Source organism: Callithrix jacchus, chromosome 12 (assembly GCF_049354715.1).
Source record: "Callithrix jacchus isolate 240 chromosome 12, calJac240_pri, whole genome shotgun sequence".
Lineage (NCBI taxonomy): Eukaryota > Metazoa > Chordata > Mammalia > Primates > Cebidae > Callithrix > Callithrix jacchus.
This window is the reverse complement of record NC_133513.1, coordinates 16,170,839-16,198,067: the sequence shown is the minus strand read 5'-3', so window position 1 is coordinate 16,198,067 and position 27,229 is coordinate 16,170,839. Positions and strand designations below refer to the sequence as shown.

At 47.2% G+C, this 27,229-nt stretch overlaps 1 protein-coding gene and 1 long non-coding RNA gene across 7 annotated transcripts in view; one reads left to right on the top strand and one right to left on the bottom strand.

Moving 5' to 3' along the window:
- Window positions 1-15,204, bottom strand: part of LOC118146197 (uncharacterized) — a 32,259-nt gene extending 17,055 nt beyond the window's left edge. The window contains exons 1-2 of one of the 2 annotated variants that reach the window (XR_013524328.1): window positions 14,899-15,204; window positions 10,890-13,776 (exon numbers count right to left, since the gene is read on the bottom strand). This is a non-coding gene — a long non-coding RNA (uncharacterized LOC118146197). Of the gene's footprint in view, window positions 1-10,889; window positions 13,777-14,898 lie in introns of those variants that run through there. The other variant, XR_004731727.3, reaches the window with a different exon arrangement.
- The window catches only part of SHISA9 (shisa family member 9), a 391,483-nt gene continuing 378,249 nt past the window's right edge, over window positions 13,996-27,229 (top strand). For 4 of the 5 annotated variants that reach the window (XM_078343929.1, XM_078343928.1, XM_009009183.5 and 1 more), the window contains exon 1: window positions 13,996-15,008. In XM_078343929.1, the coding sequence (XP_078200055.1) occupies window positions 14,323-15,008 (686 nt within the window). In that variant the 5' untranslated portion in view covers window positions 13,996-14,322. Of the gene's footprint in view, window positions 15,009-20,850; window positions 23,927-27,229 lie in introns of those variants that run through there. The other variant, XM_009009184.5, reaches the window with a different exon arrangement.

The following is a 27,229-nucleotide window of genomic DNA, read 5'->3' as shown; positions in this document are numbered from 1 at the left end:
GTTGTCATCCCAGGAATCGGCAGTAAGGGCCCATGGACCTTCTCTCAGGTGATTGTTTTTTCTTTCAGCTAATGTTTTTTGTGCACCTACTATGTGTCAGCAGTAGTGGCAGGCACTGGGCATACAGCAGTCACCCAAGGATACTACAATCTCTGCTCACATGTGCCTTCCATTCTGGTTCCTAATATTAATATAACTTGATTCTTCACCTCCACGCTCCCTCAGACTCAGTATTTCCTAGTTCAAGTTCCTGAAAAGCATCTTTTAAATTTATTTTTAGTTTTTTAGTTCCATAGCTTTTTGGGGAATAGGTGGTATTTGGTTATATGAGTAACCAAACCTCAAGATAGTGGTGATTTGTGAGATTTCGGTGTACCCATCACCTGAGCAGTATAGAGTAACCCCAATTTGTAGTCTTTTATTAGGTTGTGGGGACAGAGTCTCCCTCTGTCACCCAGGCTGGAGTGCAATGGCACCATCTTGGCTCACTGCAACCTCCGCCTCCTGGGCTCAAGCAATTCTCCTGCCTCAGCCTCCCAAGTAGCTGGCAGGTGCCCGCCACCATGCCCAGCTGATTTTTTGTATTTTTAGTAGAGACAGGGTTTCACCATGTTGGCCAGGCTGGTCTTGAACTCCTGACCTTAGGTGATTCGCCCACCTTGGCCTCCCAAAGCCCTGGATTACAGGCATGAACAACCAGGCCTGGTCAATTGGTAGTCTTTTATCCCTCGCCCCCTTCCCATGCTTTCCCTCTGAGTCCCCAAACTCCATTGTGTCATTCTTATGCCTTTGCATCCTCATAGCTTAGTTTCCACTTATGAATAACACCATATGATGTTTGGTTTTCCATTGCTGAGTTACTCTGCTTAGAATAATGGTCTCCAGTCCCATCCAGATTGCTGTGAGGGCCGTTAACTCATTCCTTTTTGTGGCTGAGTAGTATTCCATCTCGAATATGTATATATAATATTATATATACATATTCGAGATGGAATTTCTTTTTTGTTTTATTTTAAGTTCTGAGGTACAGAACTTAAAATAAAAGAGAGATTTATCCCAGGCTTAAAAGAGGATTGCTTGAGCCTGGGATATGCAGGTTTGTTACATGGGTAAATGTGTGACATGGTGCACACACTTCAACCCATCAACCCATCACCTAGGTATGAAGCCTGGCATGCCTTAGCTACTCTTCTTAATGCTCTCCTCGCCCCAACCCTGCTGCCCTCCCTGGATGGTTCCCAGTGTGTGTTGTTTGTATACCACAGTTTCTTTATCTGGTAGTTGATTGATGGGCATTTGGGCTGCTTTCACATTTTTGCAATTGCGAATTGTGCTGCTATAAACATGTGCGTGCGAGTATCTTTTCCGTATAACGACTTCTCATCCTCTGGGTAGATATTCAGTAGTGAGATTGCTGGATCAAACAGCAGTTCTACCTGAGGGGAACCTAATTGGCTGTTGGGCAGCATTATGATCAGTTGGCTCCTTCTGGGTCAGGTATTTGTCATCTCTGGTCATGGGGGCTACAGGAGGTGAGACCTGGGTGAGGGGAGGGCAAAGACTTTTCTGAGAGAGGAGATCAAGAGCTGGATCAGGCACTCAACTATGCCTCATTTAAAAAATCATCTTTGTTGTACATGATTTGTAAATATTTATGATTCATTTTATGTCTGATAAGACACCAGATTCCAAAGGCGATGCTAATAAAAGAAAAGCCATTTCATATTATGATAGTAACAGCACATGCTGCTGTGAGAAGCCAGGACAATTGCTGCTTTAATTTGAAAGAAAGTTCTGCCCAAGCAGTTAGCTCTGTCAGTGAATACTGTAGATCACTTTTGGAGATGGGACCTTAAAGATCATCTAGTTCTGCTGGCCTGTTTTCTTTGCTTTTTTTTTTTTTTTTTTTGAGTTGGAGTCTTGCTCTGTCACCCAGGCCGGAGTGCACTGGCACAATTTTGGTTCACTGCAACCTCTACCTCCTAGGTTCAAGCATTACTCCTGCCTCAGCCTTTCAAGTAGCTAGGACTATAGGCACCTGCCACCATGCCTGGCTAATTTTTGTGCTTTTAGTAGGGATGTGGTTTCACCATGTTGGTCAGGCTGGTTTTGAACTCCTGACCTCAAATGATCCACCCACCTAGACCTCCCCAAGCCCTCAGGTTACAGGTGTGAACCACCAGGACCGGCCTTTGACCTGTTTTCTAGATGAAAAAAATCAGAGCCAGGCAGTGGTGGCTCACACCTTTAATTCTGGCACTTTAAGAGGCTGAGGCAGGAGGATCACTTGAGCCTAGGGTTTCGAGACCAGCTTGGGCTCGAACATAGTGAAAACATGTCCCTACCAAAAATACAAATAATTAGCCAGGTACTGTGATGAGTGCCTGTGGTCCCAGCTACTTGGGAGGCTGAGGCGAGAGGATTGCTTGAGCCTGGGAGGTAGAGGTTGTAGTGAGCTGAGATTGTGGCACTACATTCCAGCTAGCGTGACAGAGCCAGACCCTGTCTCCAAAAAAAAAAAGAAAGGAAGAAATAAAAGGTTTTTCTTGGGTCAAGGTCAAAGTCAAGGATCTGTCAAAGGTGGAGCTGGGAATGGAAATCAGGTTGTTGCTGTCTTTATTAATCCATGCAAACTGAAACTTGCTTTTTTCTTTTCATTTACCCTTCACCCATTCCTCCTTCTCTTTTTCTTTCCTTTTAAAAACTTTAATCCATTCTTTCCTTAAATCATTTAAAGCATAGAGATGGTCTAAATAAAAGCAGTATATAAAAGTATACAGGGATAAGTATTTCTTCCTCCCACTCCGGTTTCTGTCCTTAGAGGATACCACTGCTTCTAGCGTATCTTTATGAAGATAGCCTGTGGGGTCTAAAAATGAGTGTGTGTGTGTGTGTGTGTGTGTGTGTGTGTATTATTTTTATGTTTAAGTAGATATATCTTGAAGATCATATCTACTGTATATGTAACATCCTGGGGATCAGGGGCAGTCATACCTAAATTGAACTTCAGATTTTTAAAAACTCCTTTTTAACTGCTATATACTATTCCATTATTCCATAATATGAAAACACTGTAATTTGTTTAGTCAAGTTCTCACTGATGGACATTTAGGTTGCCTTCAATCCTCTGCTATTAAAACAGTGCCTTAAAGAGTACGCTTCATGGCCATCGATGACAGACTGGATAAAGAAAATGTTCCTTACACCATGAAATACTATGTAACCATAAAAAAGAATGAGATCATGTCCTTTGCAGAGACATGGATGAAGCTGCAAGCCATTATCAGCAAAGTAACTCATGAACAGAAAGCCAAACACCACATATTCTCACTTATATGTGGGAGCTGGACAATGGGAACACATGGACACAGGGAGGGGAACAACACATACGGGGGCCTGTTGGGGGTGGGGCTGGGGGAGGAAGAACATTAGAAAAAATAGCTAATTCATGCTGGGCTTAATACCTAGTTGATGGGTTGATAGGTGGAGCAAACCACCATGGCACACGTTTACCTATGTAACAAACCTGCACATCCTGCACATTTACCCAGGAACTTAAAATGAAAAGAAAAATCAATTGGAAATCTTCTAAAGATGTCTTTGTGTATGTTTGCCTACATCCCTGCCCCTTCTTCTATCTTCTCCACCAAGCTAATTCATGGAATCAGGAAAGACAGAAACAAGGCCAGGCATGGTGGTTGCACCTGTAATCCCAGCACTTTGGGAGGTCGAGGCAGGCAGATCACCTGAGGTCAGGAGTTCGAGATCAGCCTGGCCAACATGGTGAAACCCCGTCTCTACTAAAAGCACAAAAATTAGCTGGGTGTGGTGTCACACACATGTTGTCCCAGCTACTTGGAAGGCTGAGGCAGGAGAATCGCTTGAACTTGGGAGGCAGAGGTTGTACTGAGCCGAGATCATGCCACTGCCTCCTATCCTGGGCGACAGAGTGAGACTCCGTCTCATTAAAAAAAAAAGCAAATCTTCATCAGGTCACATCTGCTTCAGTGCTACTCCTGTGCCCTAAGGTTAAAATTGAAACCTGCTACAAAACTCTATTTATCTGGACCTTGGCTACCTCTCCACCTTAACCTTCCTTCATCTCCTCTCCACCCTTCTAACTCAGAGTTTTACGTAGCTCATTAATAATCATCCTTATTGGTAACTTAGTTTAAGCATGACTTGCTATACTAACTTTCTTTTGCTTTTGTAGCAAGTTGCTACAAAAGTGTCTTAAAACAAGCAAAATTTATTTCCTTACAATGCTAGAGATTAGAAGTCCCAACTGAGACTTGAGGATTAAAAGCAAAGTGTCAGCAGAGCTGGCCGATTCCTTCTGGAGACTCCATCTATTCCTTAATCTGTTTTTTAGCTTTTCATGTCCTTATCCAGCTTTTGTGACTTGTGGACCATTCCTCCCTCTTCAAAAAACATCATTCCAATCTGCTCCTATCATCCCCTTTCCTTTTCCTTTTCTGTAGTCAAGTCAAATCTTCCCCAATCTTTTTGTTTTTTGTTTTTTTGAGACACAGTCTCACTCTGTTGCCCAGGCTGCAGTGCACTGCAACCTCTGTGGGTTCAAGCAATTTTCCTGCCTCAGTCTCCTGAGTAGCTGGAATAACAGGCACACACCACCACACCCGGCTAATTTTTGTATTTTCAGTAGAGGCCGTGTGTCATCATGTTGGCTAGGCTGGTCTTGAACTCCTGACCTCAGGTGATTCCCTTTCCTTGGCCTCCCACAGTGATGGGATTATAGGTGTGAGCCACTGTGCCTGGCTCAATCTCCTTTCGATAAGAACATTTAGGGCCAACTTGGATGATCCAGGATATTTTTCTCATCTCCAGATTTTTAGTGTAATCATGTCTGCAAAGTTGCTTTTACTAGGTAATAGGTTTCAGGTTCCAGTTTCCAGCGATTAGAACCTGGATAATTTGGGGGACCATTGTGCTGCTCCAGCCCACCACTACCTTCCTGATGTCCAGGTTGTATTACACATATTAAACTCTCCCCCTGGTTCCAACAGAATGCTATCCTCTGATCACAGCATCTATTGCATGTCTTATGATTGTCTCAAGGCAAGGGGTGGTTATAGACTCGCCAATTCTGTCCTCTGAGCACACAGGAAAACTACATTTCAGCTGGGTGCGGTGGCTCATGCCTGTTATCCCAGCACTTTGGGAGGCTGAGGGGTGAGGATCATGAGCTCGGAGTTTGAGACCAGCCTGGCCAATACAGTGAAACCCTGTCCCTACTAAAAACACAAAAATTAGCTTGGTGTGGTGGTATGCACCTGTAATCGCAACTACTTGGCAGGCTGAGGCAGGAGAATGGCTTGAATGCAAGAGGCGGAGGTTGCAGTGAGCCAAGATCATGCACCTCAGGTGCACTGTCATCTGGGCGACAGGGCAAGACTGTCTCAAAACAAATAAACAAAACCCCCAAACCAAAAAACACACAATAAAACTACATGTTCCAGATGCCTTTGCTCTTAAATTTGGCTCATGTGACTTAGTTCAACTAATGGAATATGGTGGGGATGATATATGACATTTCCAGGCTAGGCCAGCTAGTGTCTCACCTGATTCTTTCTCTCCTCCATCCACATGGCTAGAAGTAAAGGATTTCAGAATGATGCTGGATTTCTAAGTCATCATTTATTGTGTCAAGGAACTGAGATCTTGGGCTTATCACAGCAGATTACCTATCCTGACGAATCAATTTGTTTTCTTTATCTGATTGTAAGCTCTGCCTTATTTATTGATGACCCCAGCCCCAAACATAGTGTTTGGCACAAAGTGAACATCCAATAAAGGCTTGTTAAGTGAAGGAGAGGGAGTTGGATTTGGGAGGAGACAAGTGGGTAGGAGTGGCTGGAGTGAGACTAGATGGACTGGACTTGTAATTGTCGTTGTGGGAAGTGATAAGGGACTGAGCTAAAGCCGTGACAATGGAGATGAAAGGAAAGGAAGGATTTGATATTCACTTAGAAGGGTGAATTGGCAGAACTCAGCAACTGCTGGGATGTGGAAATTGAGATGCAGAGTGATGCCGAAGACCTCCCAGTTTACAGCTTTGACGTGTGTCTGCATATTGGTGTGCCGAACTCTTGAATATGCAAGGATTGCTCTGAATATGTAGGTGAGAACACAGTATATTCAGGTCTATACAGCTATTCATTGTTTGGTTGCAGTAGAATTTATGTGTACCCGCTTCTGAATCTGCAAAGTCCCTTTTGCCAGGTAATAGGTTTCAGGTTCTAGGGATTAGGGCCTGGATATCTCGGGGAGGAGACTATTATCCAGCACACCACCTTCCTGACCCGCAGGTTGTATTAAATGTATTAAACTCTCCCCTGATTCCAATAGGATGCCATCTTCCAATCATAGCATCTATTACATGTTGTCTCTTGAGGCAAAGGCTGGTTGTATACTCATCAATCCTCTGAATATTGTTGGTTGGGCAGCCTTGGTGATACGGAGTCTTTCATTTCACTGTAGTTGGTAGTGTTGGAAACAGATGCTCCGTGCCGCAGAGAAAAATCAGCACTGAGGCTAAGGATCTCTCAGCAAAGCAAGTTTTACTTCCTGTACTGCAGGAAGGGTACCCTTGCTAGCCATCTTGCCATGAGAGTACAACGAACAAAGGAAAAGCAGACAAATTTATTCCTTACACATTTGGGATTGTCCTTACTGCTGTGTCTGATCTCCATTGTTTGGAGCGAGACCTCACAATCTAAGCTAGAACCTGATTGGCTAATAATTTAAAACTGTTTTAAACAGGTAAGGGGCATAGGCTGCGAGCTGGGACATGCTTGTGTGAGCACATTCAACACAAATATTTAGATTAAAGTACAAGGACATAATATATACTGTGTGCCTGTAAGGATGGCATGTTTAACAGCTAGATAGAATAGGGCGTAACAAAGAGTTATTAGCAAACTTATTCTTTAACAAGAAAGGAAACTTTGAAGAGGAAATTTTTTTACTTCCCACAGTAGTAATGAGATTTAAGCTGTATGGTAAACTGATATAAAAAATAGGCTGCAGTCATTCACGCATCACACATATGCATGCCCCAATTTTTAGTGTAACTTTGTGACTCTTATCAAGAGAAGTCTATTTCTCTACCCTTTGAATACAGATTGGCCGTAAGGCTTGATTTGGCAAATAAAATGTAGCAGAAGTGATGGGGTGTGTGTTCCGACATCAAGTCTCAATGGGACTTGCGTGTTTCTTCCTGCTTTCTTAGGACCTGCCAAGCCACTGTGCAAAAAAGCTGGGCTAGCCTGAGGGAGGGTGAGACCTCATGGAGCGGAGAAGAGCTGTCCCAGCTGAAGTCTACTCCAGGTGAACCAGGACACAGCTGACCTGTTATAACAATAAATGCATGAGCGAGCCCATCCAAGATCAGGATCACCCAGCTGAGACCAACCTTAGCTGCCAGCCCACAGAACTGTTAATTAAATCAAAATGGTGGTTGTGAGCCAGTAAGCTTTGGGGTTGCTGCATGGTAAGAACTAACTGATGCATTCTGTACTTATAGGAATTTGAGCAGAAAGACTGGGGATCTGGGGAGTGAACAACTGTGGGGTTTTCATCCAGTCTCCACTGATTCCTGGGGATACACGAAGTTATTTTAATAAATGCAGTTAGCTGGAAAATGCATGATCCCAGAACCTATTTTGGTTTCACAGCACAGTTGGAAGGGATTAAACTATTTAGATAATTGCTTCAACTTACTACTTTATTTGTAAACAAAAGCTACTGTGAAGCTCTTAAATTAGTGGTCACAGACTTGAATTTCACCTTTAATAAAATGACCAAAAATTGGCATCATTTAACCCCAATTAATAGGTTTGCTAATTTTTCCCTGGTAAGAATTTTTCAAATACCACACACAGATCCATCATAAACACAAAACTAACATCGACGAACTCCAACATGATTTCAGAAAGTAAATTGTGACACTAATACAATGTCCAACAAATTCAAAGGGTGCTTACTTAACAGATTTTAGCCTTGTTTTTTCTCAGTTTTCTATGAACCATGGAAACCTTCAACTCATATTGATATTGTTCTAATATTTGAGAACTGCTTTTTTTTTTTTAAATCTCAGCTCACTGCAACCTCTGCCTTCCAAGTTCAAGCAATTCTCCTGCTTCAGCCTCCCAACTAGCTGAAATTACAGGTGCCTGCCACCAGCCCTGGCTAATTTTTGAATTTTTAGTAGAGATGGGGTTTCAGCATGTTGGCCAGGATGGTCTCGAGCTCTGACCTCAGGTGACCCTCCAGCCTCAGCCTTTCAGAGTGTTGGGATTATAGGCATGAGGCACTGCACCCGGCCTAAGAGCTGCTTTTGAAGAGTGTTTAACCAAAATTCTTCCTGCTGCTTCTGAAAATGCTTACATGTATTTAACTACAACTTATCAAATGTAAGTGGAGCTGAACATCCTCTTCTAAGTTCCCGTAGCCTTAGCCCCTATTTCTGCTGGAGGTGCATCACCTGTTTACCAGACCAGCTACAATACTGGTGGTGCTCAGTACAGACGTCAAAATGATTTATCCCAGTGCAGAGCATTGAACCAAGCATGGGGCCCTTTAGAGCATGGAGAACTGTGGGACTGCACAGGTCCTGTGCCCATAAAGGCTTCTCCAACTCTATAGTTCATCCTCCCCTAAAGATTTTGAGACCATGGAGAGCAAATCACTTGTGTCAGTCATCTATCTTCCTGGACATCAGTGCATTGCCTGGCATCTTGTCATCCTTCAGATTTACTATAGTAAGAGTGACCATTTATTAAGCACTGCTGAGGTTCCATTTACTGGCCACACACTTCATACAAAGTATCAACCATCTGTAACATTCCTGGGTACAGGCACCCTTCTTTTTTTTTTTTGAGACGGAGTTTCGCTCTTGTTACCCAGGCTGGAGTGCCATGGCGCGATCTCGGCTCACCGCAACCTCCACCTCCTGGGTTCAGGCAATTCACCCGCCTCAGCCTCCTCAGGCACCCTTCTTATTCCCATTTTCCAGATAAGAAAACTAAGGCTTGGAGAGATTGAGTTACTCAAATTCATAGATATCCTATGAGAAACAGCCAGAACTTAAACATAGCCATGACTCAGTGGGTTTCAATTAATGTTGCCCCTGAGGAAACATTTGGCAATGTCCATCAACATTTTTGGTTGTCACAACCAGGGGGTGCTTCTGGCATCTCGTGGGTGGAGTCTACAGATGCTGTTAAATATCCTACACTGAACAAGACAGCACAAGACTTTCTCACTCACATGTTTCATACAGGGGCATGTTCCCAATAAGCACCTACCTATGGGAGTGACTGTATTTACCAACTTGACATGTTCAGAGGAAATCAACTTTTTTCTTTGCAGAGCAAAATGAACCCAGATGATTCTTCTCTCCTTTTAATATTTTTTCAAAGGCTTAGGAATATTTTTCAACAGGCTGGGCCAATTTTCCAGGGAGTAGCGCTTCACCACCCACCACTCCCAACCCAGAAGTAGCCAGTCCAAAATGTCTAAAGTTCTGAGATTGAGAAACTCTGGATGGAGGAAAGACCAAAGCCTGTGCTTCCTAAGCTTCAGTTTTTAGTGCCAGACACTTCACATTGTTTATTTTATTTGTAAATACTATAATGTCTTTTTTTTGAAATTGACTTTACTTTGATATACTTAAAACAGTTAACTATATACCTTAAATATTTATGCCAGTCAGTCCATATTTGATGCATTATTTTCTAATACAGATTGAAATACCTGTAAAACTATTAATATAACAAAGATCTTTGCTGGGGTGCCAGCAAAAATCATCTTACCTACCACCACCAGACCCGGGGAACCATACTTCAGAACTACTTTTTTTTTTGAGATGGAGTCTCACTCTGTCGCCCAGGCTGGAGTGCAGTGGCATGATCTTGGCTCACTGCAACCTCCATTTCTCGGTTCAAGCGATTCTTCTGCCTCAGCCTCCCAAGCAGCTGGGACTATAGGCGTGCACCACCACACTCGGCTAATTGTATTTTTAGTAGAGACGGGGTTTCACCAGATTGGCCAGGCTACTTTTGAACTTCTGACCTCATGATCCGCCCACGGAGGCCTCCCAAAGAGCTGGGATTACAGGCGTGGGCCACCCCACCCACCGGGCCCAGACCTAGTTCACTTCTACAAGGATTCCCTCATCTCTTCAGGAGATAATAAAATACATCAAATAAGCTCGTTGCTTGAAACTGGCAAAGTGTGAGCTACATTTCACTTCCGTTTCATCTGTTTTTTTTTTTTCTCCTCAAGGCTAACAGTTGCTTAAAAACCTCTTTGAAACCCTAAAAGCCACCTGATGAGGGCAATTAACAAACCACTCATTCCGGTGAGAACCAGAGCACATATTAATGCAATTTGTTGAGATGCCTAAGGACAGCGGTTGCAATGTCCTGGTAAGCTAACATCCTTTGTTATTCATACATGGTTCCCTTCTCTAATTGTTAGGGAGTACAACTGCATTCTTGTTGCTGTGTGTACTGCAGTCTGACATAATTAAGGCTAGAGCAAATGAGATTCTTCTTTAGATATGAAAAGTGCCTGTGTTGTAAATAATGTCATCCTCTCTTTCATAGAAAGTACTTTCATTAAGAGCTGCATTTTAATATCAGTTCATTTGCATGAATTCATTTGGATCATGGTGGGAGGGCATTGATGATGATTTTTAATCGTCCATGAGTCTGCCAGGTGTTCCAATTAGGTCATTTATAACCCCTACCCCGAGCCCCCAGAATCCCTGAAAGAAATGCTTTCTCACTCACATGTTCCCAATAAGTACCCACCCATGGTAGTAACTGTATTTACTGACTTGATGTGCTAGGAGGAAATTGACATTTTTCTTTGCAGAGTAAAATGAACCCAGAGGATTCTTCTCTATTTTTAATATTTTTCAAAGGCTTGGGAAACAGGCTGGGGCAATATTCCAGGGAATGGCGGCCGCTACAGCAGACAGGAGAGACAGGAGCAGAAAGGGAATCCGGTTTGGGGACAGCTCATGGGGGGATAGGAGGTTTACGGTTTAGAATCATTGGCACATAAGCCACGCAGGGTGGCTCTCTGCTTCTCTCCCAAGCACAAGCTTTGCACTCTTCTCAACACAAACAGGGGGCAGTCTCTGTTAATTAAAGCGAGGAGCAGCAGCCACAGTGAGTCTCCTCTGAGGACCGGAGTCAAATTTCCAGGTGACACGCAATATTTTACAGAGGTTGGAAGCAGATTCTGAAATGGACTTTTCTGTCCAGATTTTGTCTCTTTTTTCTGAATTATTTTTTAAATCAAATTTACACTTCCTTAAAACTCCCAACCCTCAAAAAGATGTCTGTGACCTATTGTTCTCCCCTGTCCCTGGTTAAACTCTGTCCTGATGCCTGCTGAGGCGGAGTCAGGCAAAGAGTGGAGGAAGAGCCCTGGGTTAGGAGTCAGGCATCTAAATCCAGCCCTGGCAGGACCATTGCTGGCCATGTAATCTCCCACAAAGGTCTTAACCTCTGAGCCACAGCGTCCTGGACCATGGGAAGCCTGCTGCAGGGTCCCTTTCCATTTCTGATTTAGTATATATAAAACTCTCACCCTTTTATACAGAATGACAGAAGAAACTCCATTACCCATGCCCTAAGTGTTCCTTTCCTCTCTTGGTTTTAGACAGTCTTACATAAAATATTCTAATTAATTAATATAGCCCGTGCATATTTTTGAGTGTTTACCCTGCCTAGCACTGTACTCCGGGGCTGTGCCCTGCAGCTCTGCATGCAACCCAAAAGGCTCACATCCCTGGAGTTGCCTGAAGGGCTGGAAGGCACAGCTGTGGACCGATATGCCTGGGTTCTGGGTGCTGGGGGACATGTTATGGGAGTCAGGACCCTCTCCATTACACAGTTTACATCTCAGTGCAGGTAGACAGACAAAATCATAAACACATTATAGGAGGTAGACAGAGAGTTTGGACTCCTATTTTATGTGGTAGCTGGAGGGCAGTTTCTGGACTCAAATTTCATGGGTCAAATGCCAGTTCTGGCAGCTCATTTCCCGGAGCTACTTGGGCAACTGGTTTAATTGCTTTGGGGCTCATCTCTCCCTGTTGTGTGGGCCTGGTACTATTCCCTAAGGGAAAGAGAGTTACAGACCAGTCGATGGTTCAGCAAACATTTCCAGACTGTCTGCTATATGCTGGGCACTGCTTAAGCTTCCTTGAGGAGCTGCTTTTAGAAAAAGCAAGCTTAGTGGGTATGTTGCAGGCACTGAATACATGTCAGCTCTCATTAGCTCTCACACACCAATGCTTGTGTTTGTAGGACTCACAAGGTGGTGGTGGGCGTGGGTTGCCAGTCATGACAGACAGATTTTCCATACTGTCCTATTTTGGGGATCCTATTACAATGAGTCTGGTGGATCTGGATTAAACACGTTCATACCTACCCCAGGTGGGTTTGGAATATAATACTCCTGGGTTGAGCCAGAGCAGCATGTCAGTGTCCGGCTGTGTGTTTGCAAATCTTTTTTGAAACATCAAAAGGTGAATTTTTTTAAAAGCGAAGGGGCGATTAGCCAAACTTCCTCTCATTTGGAGAAGACTTGCAACAGATTCCCAATAAATCCTCCCACGTGTTCCCAATTCAGGGGACCCTGGTAAACCATTTTACATGTGGTCCAACTTTTCTGAAGATGCCCTGAGAAGCCCTTGACTGCAGCCAAGTGGAGAGGAGGGTTGTGGAAACATCATCTCCTTGCAAATCGCCTAGCAGCCTGCAAAGTGTATACTTAGTTAATGCAATTAAAAAACAAAATGCCGGGGCGTGGGGAGCTCTAAATTTGGTGTAGCAGCTTTGGTGCAAATCCGGTTTTGGGGCTACTGGAGTCAAATTCAAGCAGAGGAGAGAAAGAGGTGGGAGAAATGAGAGAGGGCCTACGGGGAGCTGGAATTCGCTTAGGAGAGAGAGGGCAGATTTGGAAACACACAAGAGACGGGAGGCTGGAAGCTGAGGAAGGAAGGCAGAGCTCCGCAGCCCCCGGTGAGGATTTCCGGGGGGATTCGTGGGGACAGGGGACAGCCAGCTCCGGAGACCGATGCGCGGGCTCCAGGTCCCGGAGGGTGGCTGAGGCTGGGTGCCCAGGCCTTGCGCTGCGCCAGATCCGAGAGCGCAGAGGCGGCGCCGCGGTGTGCCCTCCTGTGGAGCGCAGAGAACGCTGCGGGGGCGAAGAGGGACAGAAAGCGGCAGGTCCGAGGGGCTTGGGGACTTCCAAGGAGAGACCTTGCAGGACACGCCATAGCCTCGGCCTTGTTTTGCTGTGCCCTCCTACTCCCGACCCCTTCTTCTATTAGTTCATTCCAAACCCCTCTCCCCGTGGGTGCTTACCCCCGGCCCAGGGGCTTGCCACCTGTCCTTCCCAGCTCAGCCTGGGTCCTTGCCTCGCCCCAGGGAGTTGAGCCACGCGGGTTGCGCGCAGGGCTGGAGGGCGCAGCCGGGAAGGGCGAGACGGCCCCGCACGCCTGGGAGGGGCGATCCTGATCAGACTGCACCCAGTCTGTGTTGGAGTGAAAGCCATCTAGTCTGTCCCCATCCTCTCGGAGTCATCCTTTCCCTCACGGACAGATTTCGGCCGCCGCTCCTGCACGCGCACCCGTGAAAAAGCCACGAGTTGAGCCGCCTCTGCGCTCTGGACAGGTCTGAGCCGCGCCTCCCATCCAGAGAGGGCGCGGGAGGTCCCGCCGCGATTCTCAACCTGCCGGGAAATCCGAGCGGCTCCTCCAGCCTCCGTGGCTGCCGAGCTCGCTCCTCCCCGCCCGCTCGCCTGGCTCAGCTCTGCACGCCCCCCAGCTAGCTCCCGCTCGAGTCACCTCTCCCCGCGCCCCCGCCCCTCTAGAGCTCGCGCCCGCCCCCCCAACCCGCGCCTCCTCTGCCCGCCCTCCTCCCCCTCCCCCTTCCCTCCTGCCCTCCCTTCATTCCACAAGTGTCGCTTCGCTCTCACCAGCGCACTTGGCGAGCTGGAGAGGTGAGAGGGATACTGCGAGCGGGCTCGGGGCGGCCAGTCAGGGGCCGCCCGCCAAGGATAGGCGCTGCCAGCCCGATTCTCTCCCGCTCTCCGCCCCCGCCTCCCCCGGTGGCCGGCCGGACCTGCACCTCGCGCTTGCCCCCGCTCATCCTACCCCGCCCGGCCGGGCGCGCTCCTCCCCGGCCGGCCCCTCAGCGCGCGGCGCGCTGGAGGCGAACGCGGGCTGAGCCGAGCGCAGTGGCCGCCGACCACCGAGCGCCCCGAGCCGCTCCCTGCATGTGCGGCCCGCGGCGGCTCGCAGCCCCCGGCAGCAGCCTCGGCAGCTTCGGCCGCGCCTCGAGAGGCGGCCGCAGCGGCTCCAGCGGCAGCCGAGCGGCCGAGCCCGGGCTGGGAGACACCATGCGCCGCGTCCTCCGGCTGCTCCTCGGCTGCTTCCTCACCGAGCTGTGCGCCCGCGTGTGCCGGGCGCAGGAGCGAGTGGGGCACGGGCAGCTGGCGCAACTGGGCGGCGTGTTGCTGCTGGCGGGGGGCAACCGCTCCGGGGCCGCCTCGGGAGAGGCCAGCGAGGGCGCCGAGGCATCGGACGCGCCCCCGACCCGGGCGCCCACACCTGACTTCTGCCGGGGTTACTTCGATGTCATGGGCCAGTGGGACCCGCCATTCAACTGCAGCTCGGGCGACTTCATCTTCTGCTGCGGGACTTGTGGCTTCCGGTTCTGCTGCACATTTAAGAAGCGGCGACTGAACCAAAGCACCTGCACCAACTACGACACGCCGCTCTGGCTCAACACCGGCAAGCCCCCCGCCCGCAAGGACGACCCCTTGCACGACCCCACCAAGGACAAGACCAACCTGATCGTCTACATCATCTGCGGGGTGGTGGCCGTCATGGTGCTCGTGGGCATCTTCACCAAGCTGGGGCTGGAGAAAGCGCACCGGCCCCAAAGGGAGCACATGTCCAGGTGGGCTGCCTCCCCTTCGCCCTCCCCTCCGGGCTTCGCTCTCCCGGCTCTCCTCCCTACCTTCCCCTAGGCAATGGCGTTCCCCCAGGTCCCCGCTCCCTGCATATCAGCCTCTCCGCTGGGGGATGTCGCCGGGAAGCCAACTTCATCTTGGAGCGCGGAGAAGGGGCTCTGGGCTCAGCACAGGTGTGGGTATGAGCGTGTGCGTGAGAGAGAGAGAGAGAGAGAGAGAGAGAGAGAGAGAGAGAGAGAGAGAGTGTGTGTGTGTGTGTGTAGGACACTGTCCCCCTCGCCCTCAGGCCGCCTTCTCCGGCTAGTGATTGAGGCGGACTTGAGACACAGCCTGGGAGCCGGTGGCCCCGAAGTCTTGGGTTTTGGGGAGGGGGTCTATGGCGCCCCGTGGATTCCAGGTGCTAGCATCTTGGTAAACAGGGGCAGGCGAGCCCGAAAGGGAAGGGGGGCGTGTGTGAGCCCGCGCGCGCGCGTGTGTGTGAAGGAGGGAGGATCAGAGTGAGTGCCGCCTGCAACTCGTACGACTCGCGAAAAGGAGGCGAGGGAGGCGGAGTGAGGGGAGGGCGAGAACAAAAGCCTTGCTTGGAGCGGCCGCCTGGCTTTCTCAGAGCTTCGCGGTTCGGGGATTTCGGACCTCAGTTGCCCCTGCCCCTTTACCCACCTCATCCCTTTCTCCGACCTCCGTCTCTCCAAGCCCTAGGCCGGGGCCATCGCTGCAGATTGCGCCCTTTGCCCTCGTTGGCTAGCACTGCGGGGGCCCGGGACCCCTCCTCGCGCGCTCTTACTTCCATGCACCCTGATTTCATCAACTTTCGGGTTTGCCTTGTTCATTATGCAAGCCCCAGCACCGGCTAGTCGCAGCAGATGGGAAAAGGCATTGGGGAATTAACAGAGCTATTTGCCTTTTTCTTACTTTTTTTTTTCAAGTGTCGAAATCGATTCGCAAACTCCGTCCGTAACTTTGGAGGCGGAGGACTCAGCCACAAGGAGCATTAAGCCCTAAACCCCCGGCCGCCGGAGAGGCGGGGGCGGGGGCGGGGGCGGTTGGCGTGAGGCGGGCGGGGTGGAAGGAGCGACTAGCTGCCTGTGAACAGCTGGAGGGCTGGGGCACCAACTTTAACTGTCCCCTTTCCGTCCGAGTCTGGGTAACGAAGTCGCTGTGTTTTCCTCTCCCTCTACCCACCCCTTCTCCCGCGCCCCCTTCGCCGGGGGCCTGTGTGTGTGCGCGCGCGCGTGTGCACGCGCTCCGTCTGATGCCTAAAAAAATCTGAACAAAGAGACCAACCAAAAATAGGCAAAGGAACATCACCACCTCACTATTAATTATTTTCTACTTATACGCAGAGTATCCAATGAGATTTTTTTCTTTATTTCCAGAGAGAAGAGATTTGGGGGGAAGAGGTGAGGAAGTTCTCGGTTTGGGTCAGCAGGGAGCTGTGGGTGGATAGTGGGGTCTTGCCGCACAGAAGTGAGCTCCCAGGGGCTTCAAGAAACGCTGACCTACTAAAGGAGTAACGCTCTGGCCCTGCCCACCTTCCGCAGCCACAGGGTGTCCTGTCCCCAGCCCCACCGACCAGGCCAGTCCCTGTGAATTCCCGGGATTAAGATTCATCTGTGTTAAGACGTGGGGAGCAGTGGTCTCAGGACTGCAGCAGGGGGTGTCGCCTTGGTAGGGAAAGATTCACTTCGAGACAGGTAGGCTGCTTTGCAGATTCGGTTAACTACTGCTGAAATCTCCACCAAGCCCTGTCTTCGCGAATCAGCTCTTAAAGGAGCCCTCCCTGTTAGTTGGCCTGACGGGAGGTAGGCAGGTGGGGAGAGAAGCTGACATGTGGGCATCTATGGGAGAAAGTGATGCTAGATCAGCCCTCTTTGATCTGGATGTTCCGGTGACAGCTCTCTGTGGTTACTTAAGGGCCCGGCAGGGATCTAACTTCCCGGTCCTGCGGCCCCCCCACCCCGTGCAGCTCTGCTGGGGGAAAAATGACCACAGGTGAGCGGGTTGCAGCTACTTTCTTCTGCAGGTATAAAGAGGGTCGGCCTGGAGCCAGAATCTGGAGGACCCAGTCTTGGGGTACCAGAGCCTCAACACAGGTTGTCCCCAGTATACATTTTTGAGAATTCCAGAATGGAGTGGAAGTGCATACTCCTGAAGAGAGTTGTTTATTTTTTTACTGGCAGCTTCTACGGTGTGATTTTCAACTGTAACTGCTGTTTAGTATCACCTGGAATGCTTTATAAAAAAGTCCTGTCACCAGGGGTCTCACCCTAGGTTACTTAAATCCAAATCTCTAAGGTGGGACCTAGGCATCTGTACTTTTTATTTAATGTTTATTTTTAGTAGATAAGGGGTTTCACCATGTTGGTCAGGCTGGTTTCAAATTCCTTACTTCAAGTGATTCGCCCACCTTGGCCTCCCAAAGCGCTAGGATTACAGGTGTGAACCATTGTGCCTGGTTACCTCTGCACTTTGAAAAGCTCTCCAGGTGATGCTAATGTTCCCCCAATCACTGTTAAGGAAAAGGAACTAACACCTGCTGAGCAATGTACGTGGTGGAGGCAGGCACTGTGCTGGGGGCTGTGTGTGTAAAACGCCCCCTCATTTAGCTCTTACACAGACAGGTGCTATTTTAATATCCATATACATACAAGAAAATCATGGCTCAGGTAAGATGCTGTGTCCAAGGTCACACAGTTAGGAAATTGTGCATTACCAGTCTCCTGGTTTTGAGTCTGAGACAGATGTTTTCAGACTGAATAAACATCAGGATCTGGAGCAGTGTCCTAACATGCAGATTGTTGAGTTTGACCCACAGAGATTCTGAATCAATAGGTTCTGAGTGGGTCCGAGAAATCTTCATTTAACAACCTCCCCTCCACTAATGGCTCTGAGATAAAGTGGTCCACACTTGGGAAAACACTAGTCTTGGATTTGGGAATATTTCATAGGGTTGGGGAGTGGATAAATTAATCCTGGAGAAAGGAGAGGAGCCACTGTGACTCTCTTATTTGCATTTTTTTTTTTTGAGACGGAGTGTTGCTCTGTCATACAGGCTGGAGTACAGTGGCAGGATCTCGGCTCATTGCAATGTCTGCCTTCCAGGTTCAAGCAATTCTCCTGCCTTAGCTTTCAAAGTAGCTGGGACTACAGGTGTGCACCTCCATGCTTGGCTAATTGTTTTGTATTTTTAGTAGAAAGAGTGTTTCACCTGGCCTGGGGTTGGCCAGGCTGGTCTCGAACTCCTGATCTCATGCAGTCCACCCACCTCTGGCTCCCAAAGTGCTGAGATTGCAGGCATGAGCCACTGTGCTCAGGCTTACTTGCATTCTGTTGCTTGTTTCTGTGATGTTGGGGCTGCCCCAGGTACCGCCAAATGTGTCCTGGGCTGCTTATGCAGTTAATCATCTGGAATCCCAGCTATGGCAATTGACTCAGTAGCCTTTGCTGGATGGTGCTAAGGGATGCTCCAATGGTGCCAGCATGCCAAGCTTGGCATCAGAGAGGCTGCTATGATGCAAAGCAGCTTCCAGGTGAAATTAACCTGCCAGCTACAACCTCTTAATTTTTGTCTGGAGCTGCAAGGGACCCTGAATGGGGGTTTGTTCTTATCCAGACTGAAAGCATATTCTCTTGAAAGACAGCCATGTTGTCATGCCCCCCCCCCGCCCCCCCATTATAAACTTTGCCCCTGGTGGCCAGTAAACTTGGGTTTTCCTGCAGAGGTCTCCAAGATACCAGTTTGCAGGTTCAGAGTCCTGGGCCTGTGGCCTGCCTCCTTCTGGGCTAATTAGGGCTGAGAAAAGGAGAAAGACAGCAATTCCAGGAAGCGGTGCGGGGAGGCGTGCACGGGATCTAGTAAAAACTGAACAAATGCCCATTCAGCAGCTGCAAGAACAGCGACAGTCAACCACTATTGATTAGAATAAATGACTGTGAATGGTAACCAGCTATGGTCACCAAACTGCGTAGACCTGCTTGATCTGCAAGGTATTTCTATTTAGGTGTTTTTATTTTTAAGCTTTCCTCAATTTTGTGTTGTGAAAAATTGTAGACATACACAAAAACCTTGACAAATCATAAAATAACTTCAGTGTATCCTTTATGTAGATGAGGATTTCTCAACCTTGGCAGTATTGACTGGAGAATCCTTTATTGTGCTGGGCTGCGGTGTGGTGTTTGCCGGCATCTCTAGTCTCTGCCCACTAGATGCTGGTAGCACGTACTCCACACCCCAGTTGTGACGGTGAAAAATGTCTCTGGACGTGGCCAAATGTCGTCTAAGGTCAAAACTGGCCCTAGTTGAGAACCACTAACCTAGATTGAACAATTATTAGTATTTTATCATAGTTGCTTTATTGGTCACACACTCACTCCCTATTTTTTGTTCCCCTTCTCCCTCTCTCCCCTCTTCCCTCTTGCCCTTTCTTTCTCCCTTCCTCCTGTCCCTCTGTCTAGCCTTCCTTCCTTCCATCCTCTCCTCTCTCCTTTCCTTCCTTTCCTCCTCCTTTCCTTCTTTCCTGCCTTCTTCCCTGCCTTCCTTCCTTCCTCTCTTCCTCCATTTTCCCTCTCTCCCTCCCTCCCTTCCTTCCTTCTTTCCTTCCTTCTGCCCTTCCTCCTTTTTTCCTTCCCTCCCTTCTTCTTTCCTTCTTTCCTTCTTCCATTCTCTCTTCCTGTTCTTCCCTTCTCTTTTCTTCCTTCCTCTCTTATCTTCTTCCCTTCCTCCTTTTCTTCCTTTCCTTTTCCCCTTCCTCCCTTTCTTCTTTCTTTCTTTGCTGAAATGTGAAAATAAGTTGCAGACGTGACACTTAGTTCCTAATATCTCAGCATGGGGCTTTTCTGAGAGCAAGGGCATTCTCCTACACAGCACAATTTTATTATCATATCCAGGAAAAAGAACACAGATCCCATAATATCATCAGACATCCAGTCATTTAAAAATTTCTCACTCATACAAAAAATGTCTTTTAGAGATTGGTTTTGCAAATCAGGACCTGGCTTATTGTATTTGGCTGTGAAATCTCTTTAGTTTCTATTATGCATGGGGTTTTAAAACCAAGTGAGACTCAGTTGCCAGCATTTAAAAACTGGGAGATTTTATGCAGGAATCCAGATTCCAGGTTGCTCGTGAAAACTTAGTGGGTCTGGTGACATTGGATCTGCATTTTCACACAGCAGCTATTGGTTGCCGCTGAGTGGTGACTGCCCCCTTCAGGAAGATCTTGGGTTCCTCTCAGTCACCACCTCCACCCGAGTCACTGTCAAATTTGCTGCAGCCCCTATAGAGTCAGTTGAGCTGGTCTGAATAGCCCAGACTCTAGTCAGATGGCCTCAGATTCAATCCCAGCTCAGCCACTTCATAGCTGTGTGACCTTGGGAAGGTTGCTTCACCTCTCTTAGTCTCAGGCTCTTGTCTGCAGGTGGAGGATTCACTGAGACAGGGCTTGGAAAACAATGAACACAGGCCCTGTCACATGGTTACTGCTCAGCGACTATTACCCTTTTATCGCCATCCTTATTATTGAAAAATCCTACGTCTCGTCTGCCGAAGAGAAGTATGTTGTCATTTGGATCTTGGTGACTGACCCTTGCTCTGTTATATTTATTTAGCTGGGTGACCAAGTCTCCTAACCTCTCTGGACTTGCATTTGAATCTGAGCGGGAGGGGCTGGCAGGTGCAGAATAGGAGGGAGTGTCTATGTGTGACTACATGAAATACACGGCGAAGTGTTGGCTAAAGTGATATTGAAGAATCCTTGTTGATTTTGCAATTTTGCCATGAGCTTATGTGTAAATTCTCATTTAATTTCACACCCTTCCCTCATGAGGTAGGCTCTATGACAATCTGCTGTTTACGGAGGCGCAGATTTCTTTCCAAGAGGATGAACCTGCCCCTGGTGAGTGGAGTGTCGGACTTCAAACCCGGATGGTCTGAGTGCACGGATGCTTGACTGCTAGGCCACACTGCATGTGAGTGCACTCCTGCAGGAATTCCAGTCTCCTCAGATCACAAAGAAGTATGTGATGCCCTGCAAACAACAGCACATGCATCGAGGCCAGTTCAAGAAGCCAGCATAAGATGAAGGCTAGGAGTGTTTCCTACATCTGCCCCTGTAGGCTCAGACATCGTGGTGGAGGCGTTGCTGAGAAATGACCTTGGGGACAGAAGCACATGTTTGAAGCTCTCTACACTTGAAGCCAGTAGGGAACACATGCCATTATTTCGTCTGCCTTCAAACAGAATTGGAAATCCAAGTGGCAGATTGCAGAGCAGGGTCCTGTGTGTTTTTAAAATACGCTTCAGAAGAACTGGTGTCCCTTGCAAAGAAGTAGCAACAAATAGTGATAAATGCACCTCCTTCTCTTGCCTTTTCCCTTCCAGTATCTCTCCTATCGCCCATCTTTCTATGCATTTGTGGCTATCCTAAGGCTTTGACCAGCTTCCCAGGCTGGAGAAGTCCATGTCTGCATGCATATACTGTTGGCCATGGAAAAGTGTTTATTTTTCTTTGCAGGATATGTTGGCTTCTCTTTAGGCACTGAGTTCTTGCATTTTAAAAATCAACTTCATTGAGGTCTAACTGACCCAATAAAATTCACACATTTTAAGTGTATAGTTTGATGAGCTTGGACAAATGTCTGCACTTATGTATCCATTACTCTAGAAAGCCCACTCATGCCTGTTGCCCTTGGATTCTTGAAAAATAAATGATGCTTCTTGTGGAAGAGGAAATGCTCAGGAACTCTATTAAAGGGTTTAAAGTCAACACATAGATTGGACATTGGGATACCTGGAGGCTCTTAAGCAAGTTACTGGGACTCTTGAGTTCTGTTTGGAAATGTTGGGGTCATATGTTTATCATTGTAGTTGGAAAGAAAAGAGATACACATTTTCTTCTTGTTCCTCAGATAAACTAAGCTCATTCCCACCTTGGAGCTGTTGTGCTGGCCCTTGTGTGGCTGGTCCCTCCTCATCACCCGGGTCCCAGCTCCAGTGTCACTTTCTCTGAGAAGTGGTTCCTGACCAGGCTTAGTTGCTTCCCACTCTAGCCTGACACACTCCAGCCCATCACCCAGTCAGTATTATTTGCTTCATTTTACATTATGGTCTAAAATGAATTTACTAATTAACTAATTTACTGGTTTACTAGTTTATAATCTGTCTCCTTCCATTCTCCTTTCCTTTCCTTTTTTTTTTTTTTTTTTTTTTTTTTTTGAGACAGTGTCTCACTCTGTTGTCCAGGCTAGAGTACTATGGTGCAATCTTGGCTCACTGCAACCTCTGCCTCCCCAGTTCAAGTGATTCTCCTGCCTCAGCCTTCCAAGTAGCTGAGACTACAAGCACCCATCACTATGCTAGGCTAATTTTTATATTTTTATTAGAGATGGGGTTTCACCATGTTGGCCAGGCTGGTCTTGAACTCTTGACCTCAGGTGATCCACAGCCTCCCAAACTACGGGGATTAGAGGCATGAGCCACCATCCCTGGCCTTTTCATTATCATTCACAGTAAGGCACGCAGGGACCACAATTGTCTCTTCTACTCTATAGTTGGATTCTGAGTGCTCAGTTCAGTACTTGGCAAGTAGAAGTTCTACATTTGATATCCTGCTTTACCTGGCATAACAAAGTACCTCCAATTCACTCATTCATTCATTCATTCATTCATTCAATAAATAGGTATTCGCTGAACATCTAACTTATGCCCTGCACTGTGCTGAGAGCTACGAGAGAGCCATGAATAGCACAAAAGCAATCCTTGCCCTTGCAGAGCCAATAGTCAAATATCAGGAGACAGATAACACAAAAGGAAATGTACAAGAAAGTTGAACCAGCACTAGCTTTCAGTACTCTCTAGTACTAGCTTTCAGTACTCTCGTGAAATTGCCAATATTCAGTCATTTTCTCCCTCAAAAATGGCCATGTAATTATGTTTCGACACAATTGTTTCAAACAATCATGTTTCAATATAATTCTGAACTGAGTGGAGGACTATCAAGAAAAAGTGTAGCTGCTTCTTCAAGTATATTCTAGGGACAGGGTTCTCCAGAGAAACAGAACAAACATACAAAGAGATTTCTTATAAGGAATTGGCAAGTCCACAATCTCCAGAGCCTTTGTACTTGTACAAGTCTGAAGGCTGACAGGCAGGAGAATTCTCTCTTTTTCGGGGAAAGGTCAGCGTTTTGCTCTAGGCCTTCAGATGATTGGATGAGGCCCACTTGCCTTAGAAGGGCAATCTGTTTTACTCAGTGTACCAATTTAAATGTTATCTAAGAGCACCCTCCCAGAACACCTAGAATAATGGTTGATCAAATCTCTGGGCACCCCATGGCCCAGTCAAGTTGACACATGACACTAACCATCACAGTACCCTTAGGGTCTTGTCACTCAGCGTGTGGCCTGTGAACCAGCAGAGTTTTTATCACCTGGGAGCTTGGGCAGAATCTTAGGCCCCACCTCCCACTCATTGAATCCGAATCTGCGTTTTAACAAGATCCCCAAGTGATCTGGATGCATCTTAACATCTGAGAAGCACTCAAACTATGTGCCACAAACAAATGCCAAATCCATAGGTGTTTGTGTGGCTTGGGACACATAGTTGGTTCTTTCTACTGTCTAATTCATTAACAATTTTCATCACATCCCTGTCTATAAAATGTTTTCTGTATGTAACCCAATATATGCACATTTGTTTCAATAAGTATATGCATGTGCATGGACCCATGAACAATGATTAGGTATGTTATGAAGCATACGTAAGGACAAATTTCAAACTAAGCTTGAAGGTGAAATATTTGAAAATCTGTTGCTAATTGTGGTGACTTCATACTATCCTTACTGTCTCAACATATAATGTACACTGAAGGCTGAAGTTCATCATTAATAAAAATGCATTTTAACCATTCCTCCTGAGCATTTTCATTATTTTCATCTGTCTTTATTTTGATCTCAATAAACCGTCATTGTTTTACCCTTGCAAGAAGCTTTTGAAGAGAAGGACAGGGGGAGTCCAGATTATTGTTTTCTTGTGCTTGCACGATCAGCGCTATATTTAGGACGTGGTTTTGTTAGGAATGGGGCATTTTTAAACCACATGTCTGCTCTGTGATGGTTAGCTGAGGAAAAAGTTTTAGGTTGGTGCAAAAGTAATTGCGGTTTTTGCCATTACTTTAAATGGCAAAAACCGGAAGTAATTTTGCCCCAAACTAATAAATGATCTGTGCATCCCCTTTAGGGGCACGTATAATTGTCATAGGCAGCACATCCCAGCGATGGTACTGCTGGCGGTCACCTTCCTTGGTCCAAGGTTCCTGATTCCTGCCATCTTACATGAGTCTTCCAAGAGTGGGCGCCAGCATCAATACAGGTAAAACCATACAAAGAGGTTCTGACATTTCCTTTCCCTGTGTCAAGTCTGTTTATGCAGTCCCTGGAGTGAGCGAGCCTTTGTCCAGGAAATGATGGTCCCTAAGACTCCTCATCCCTGCCGCATGCTCTAGGAAGGGCTGCCCTGGGGAAAAGTGTCCTTGGGCTTTTGGGCTGAAATTTCACAAATGTTGGTACTCAGAAGCCCAGGGGATCTATGGATGGTAGAACTGACCAGGTTCATGGTAGCCCACCTGATTACCTACTTTGTTATCCTTTTGAAAGCCTGAACCGTTTGGAGTTTGTTGGGGGGGAGTCGGGAAAAGGGGGGAACTCCTTAGAAAATCCGATAGTGATGGCTTCTTGCTTGAGAAAAATGCACAAACAGAATTTCCATCCAGTTTCAGAGGATTCAGCCATCTCCTGAAGCTCAGTCTGAAGAGCTTGTTTAAAAGTGAAAAAGGCAAGTTAGCTTTGGAAGGCCTCTGTCTTTTGTCTCAAAACTTTCTTTGCCTGAAGCCCCTTTGAGTTTCAGACCCTGCTTATTGCACGGAGGTCGGAAGGAGCCCAAACTTTGATTTCAAAGACGTTCAGGTCTGCATCTCCTCTCCAACCCCGCGTCGGCAGTGTCTCGCTCCATGAAACGGATTATGCTGATTGACACCTTGTCACCCGCCCCTCCTTGTCTGCCCTATTCCAGTGTCATTGGCCTTCATGTTTATTCTCCAAATAACTCAGCTCTTTCCCACCTCAGGGCCTTTGCACTTTCTGTTCTCTCAGCCTGGAATGCTCTTCCCATCCTCTTCACGTGACTAACTCCTCACTGTTCAAGGCCCATCTCCAGCGTCACCCCCCCACACAGGCATTTCCTGATTTACACTGCATCTCTCTCTTCTCTGTTTATTTGTAACTTAAAAGTAGGCTGGGCGCGGTGGTTCACGCCTATAGTCCCAGCACTTTGGGAGGCCGAGGCGGGTGGATCACGAGGTCAAGAGATCGAGACCATCCTGGTCAACATGGTGAAACCCCGTCTCTACTAAAAATACAAAAATTGGCTGGGCATGCTGGCATGTGCCTGTAGTCTCAGCTACTCAGGAGGCTGAGGCAGGAGAATTACCCAGGAGGCGGAGGTTGTGGTGAGCCGAGATCATGCCATTGCACTCCAGCCTGGGTAACAAGAGCGAAACGCCGTCTCAAAAAAAAAAAGTATACATTTAGTGGTTTTTAGTATATTTAGAAAGCATACTTTAAGAAAGTATAGTTTGTGATTCAGTGCTTTTTCATACATAGGTTGGTGCAAGAGTAATTGTGGTTTTTGTCATTACTTTTTTTTTTTGAGACTGAGTTTCGCTCTTGTTGCCCAGCCTGGGGTGCAGTGATGTGATCTTGGCTCACTGCAACCTCCACCTCCCAGGTTCAAGCAATTCTCCTGCCTCAGCCTCCTGAGTAGCTGGGACTACAGGTACCCACCCTCACGCCCAGCTAATTATTGTATTTTTAGTGGAGATGAGGCTTCACCATATTGGTCAGGTTGGTCTCAAAATCCCAACCTCAGGTCATCCTCCTGCTTCATCATCCCAAAGTGCTGGGATTACAGGTGTCAGCCACTGCAACCAGCTGCTTTTGCCTATTGTGTCTAATGGCAAAAGTCGCAGTTCCTTTTGCACCAACCTAATACTTAACAAAGTTGTGCAACTATCATCACTACTTACTCCCAGTCCACTATCTACTTATAATAAGGTTTTTGTCACCCTAAAAAAAATCCATATCCATTAGCAGTCACCTTCCTCTCCCCTCTCCGTGTACTCTGGTAACCACAAATCTACTTTCTATCTTTATGGATTTGCCTATTCTGGACATTGGATATCAATGGAATCATACAATGTATGGCCTTTTGTGTCTGGCCTCTTTCACTGGGAATAATGTTTTCAGGATTCATTCACGTCGTAGCAGGTACCAGTGCTTCATTGCTGTGTATGGCTGGAGAATATTCCTTTTGCCTACGTCGCATGTGTCCATTCATCATCTGATGGCCATTCGGGTTGTTTCCACTTGTTGGCTGTTGTGGAAATTGCTGCCATGCCCCCAGGCTCTCTGGATCACATTCCTCTTATTTATTTGATTTGCTGCCCTTGTTTATATACCTAACATGTTTAGGAAAAACTTCTCCAATAGAATATAAGCTTCAGGAAGGCAGTAACGTTGTTCATCTTGGGCACTGCTGTATCCTCAGGGCCTTATATAGTCCGTGGCATGTAGTAGATGATAAATATTTGTGGAAACAATGAAAGAATGAGAGCTGTTGTTATTCTCTTATTTCCGTAGACTCAATCTTTTCCTGTAATTCATGTGGGGCTCTTGCAGAGCTGGCTTCTCACAGCACAGCTGTTCTGAGAAGTATGTGCACTAGTCTGCATAAAGTCCCTGTGTTACCTCTCCCTCACATCCCAGATGTCTTCTCACCAGGTAGTTCTTACCCCATGACGCCATTGCCCCATGATCAACGGTTCCCCCATGCATGCTCGGGGCCTCTATGGCCTTAGCACAGTCTCCCATTTGAATGTGTATCAGATTCTCCCAGACTGCTGGGTAAACTCCAGCTCTGGAGTTTCTGACTCAGGAGGGCTGGATGGATCTGAACATTTGCATCTTAACAATTTCCCAGGTGACACTGCGAGGACACTGACACTGTTGATAGGTGAACTATTGTTTGAGAATCATTGCTGTAATGTGGTAAATTTCAGCAGACAGGCCCCAGCCTGTCTCTCAGTGTGTGGGCTCAGAGAGCTCTGGCCAGGTAACTAACAGCTTGGGGGTATATCCCCAAACACGGCAATACTAC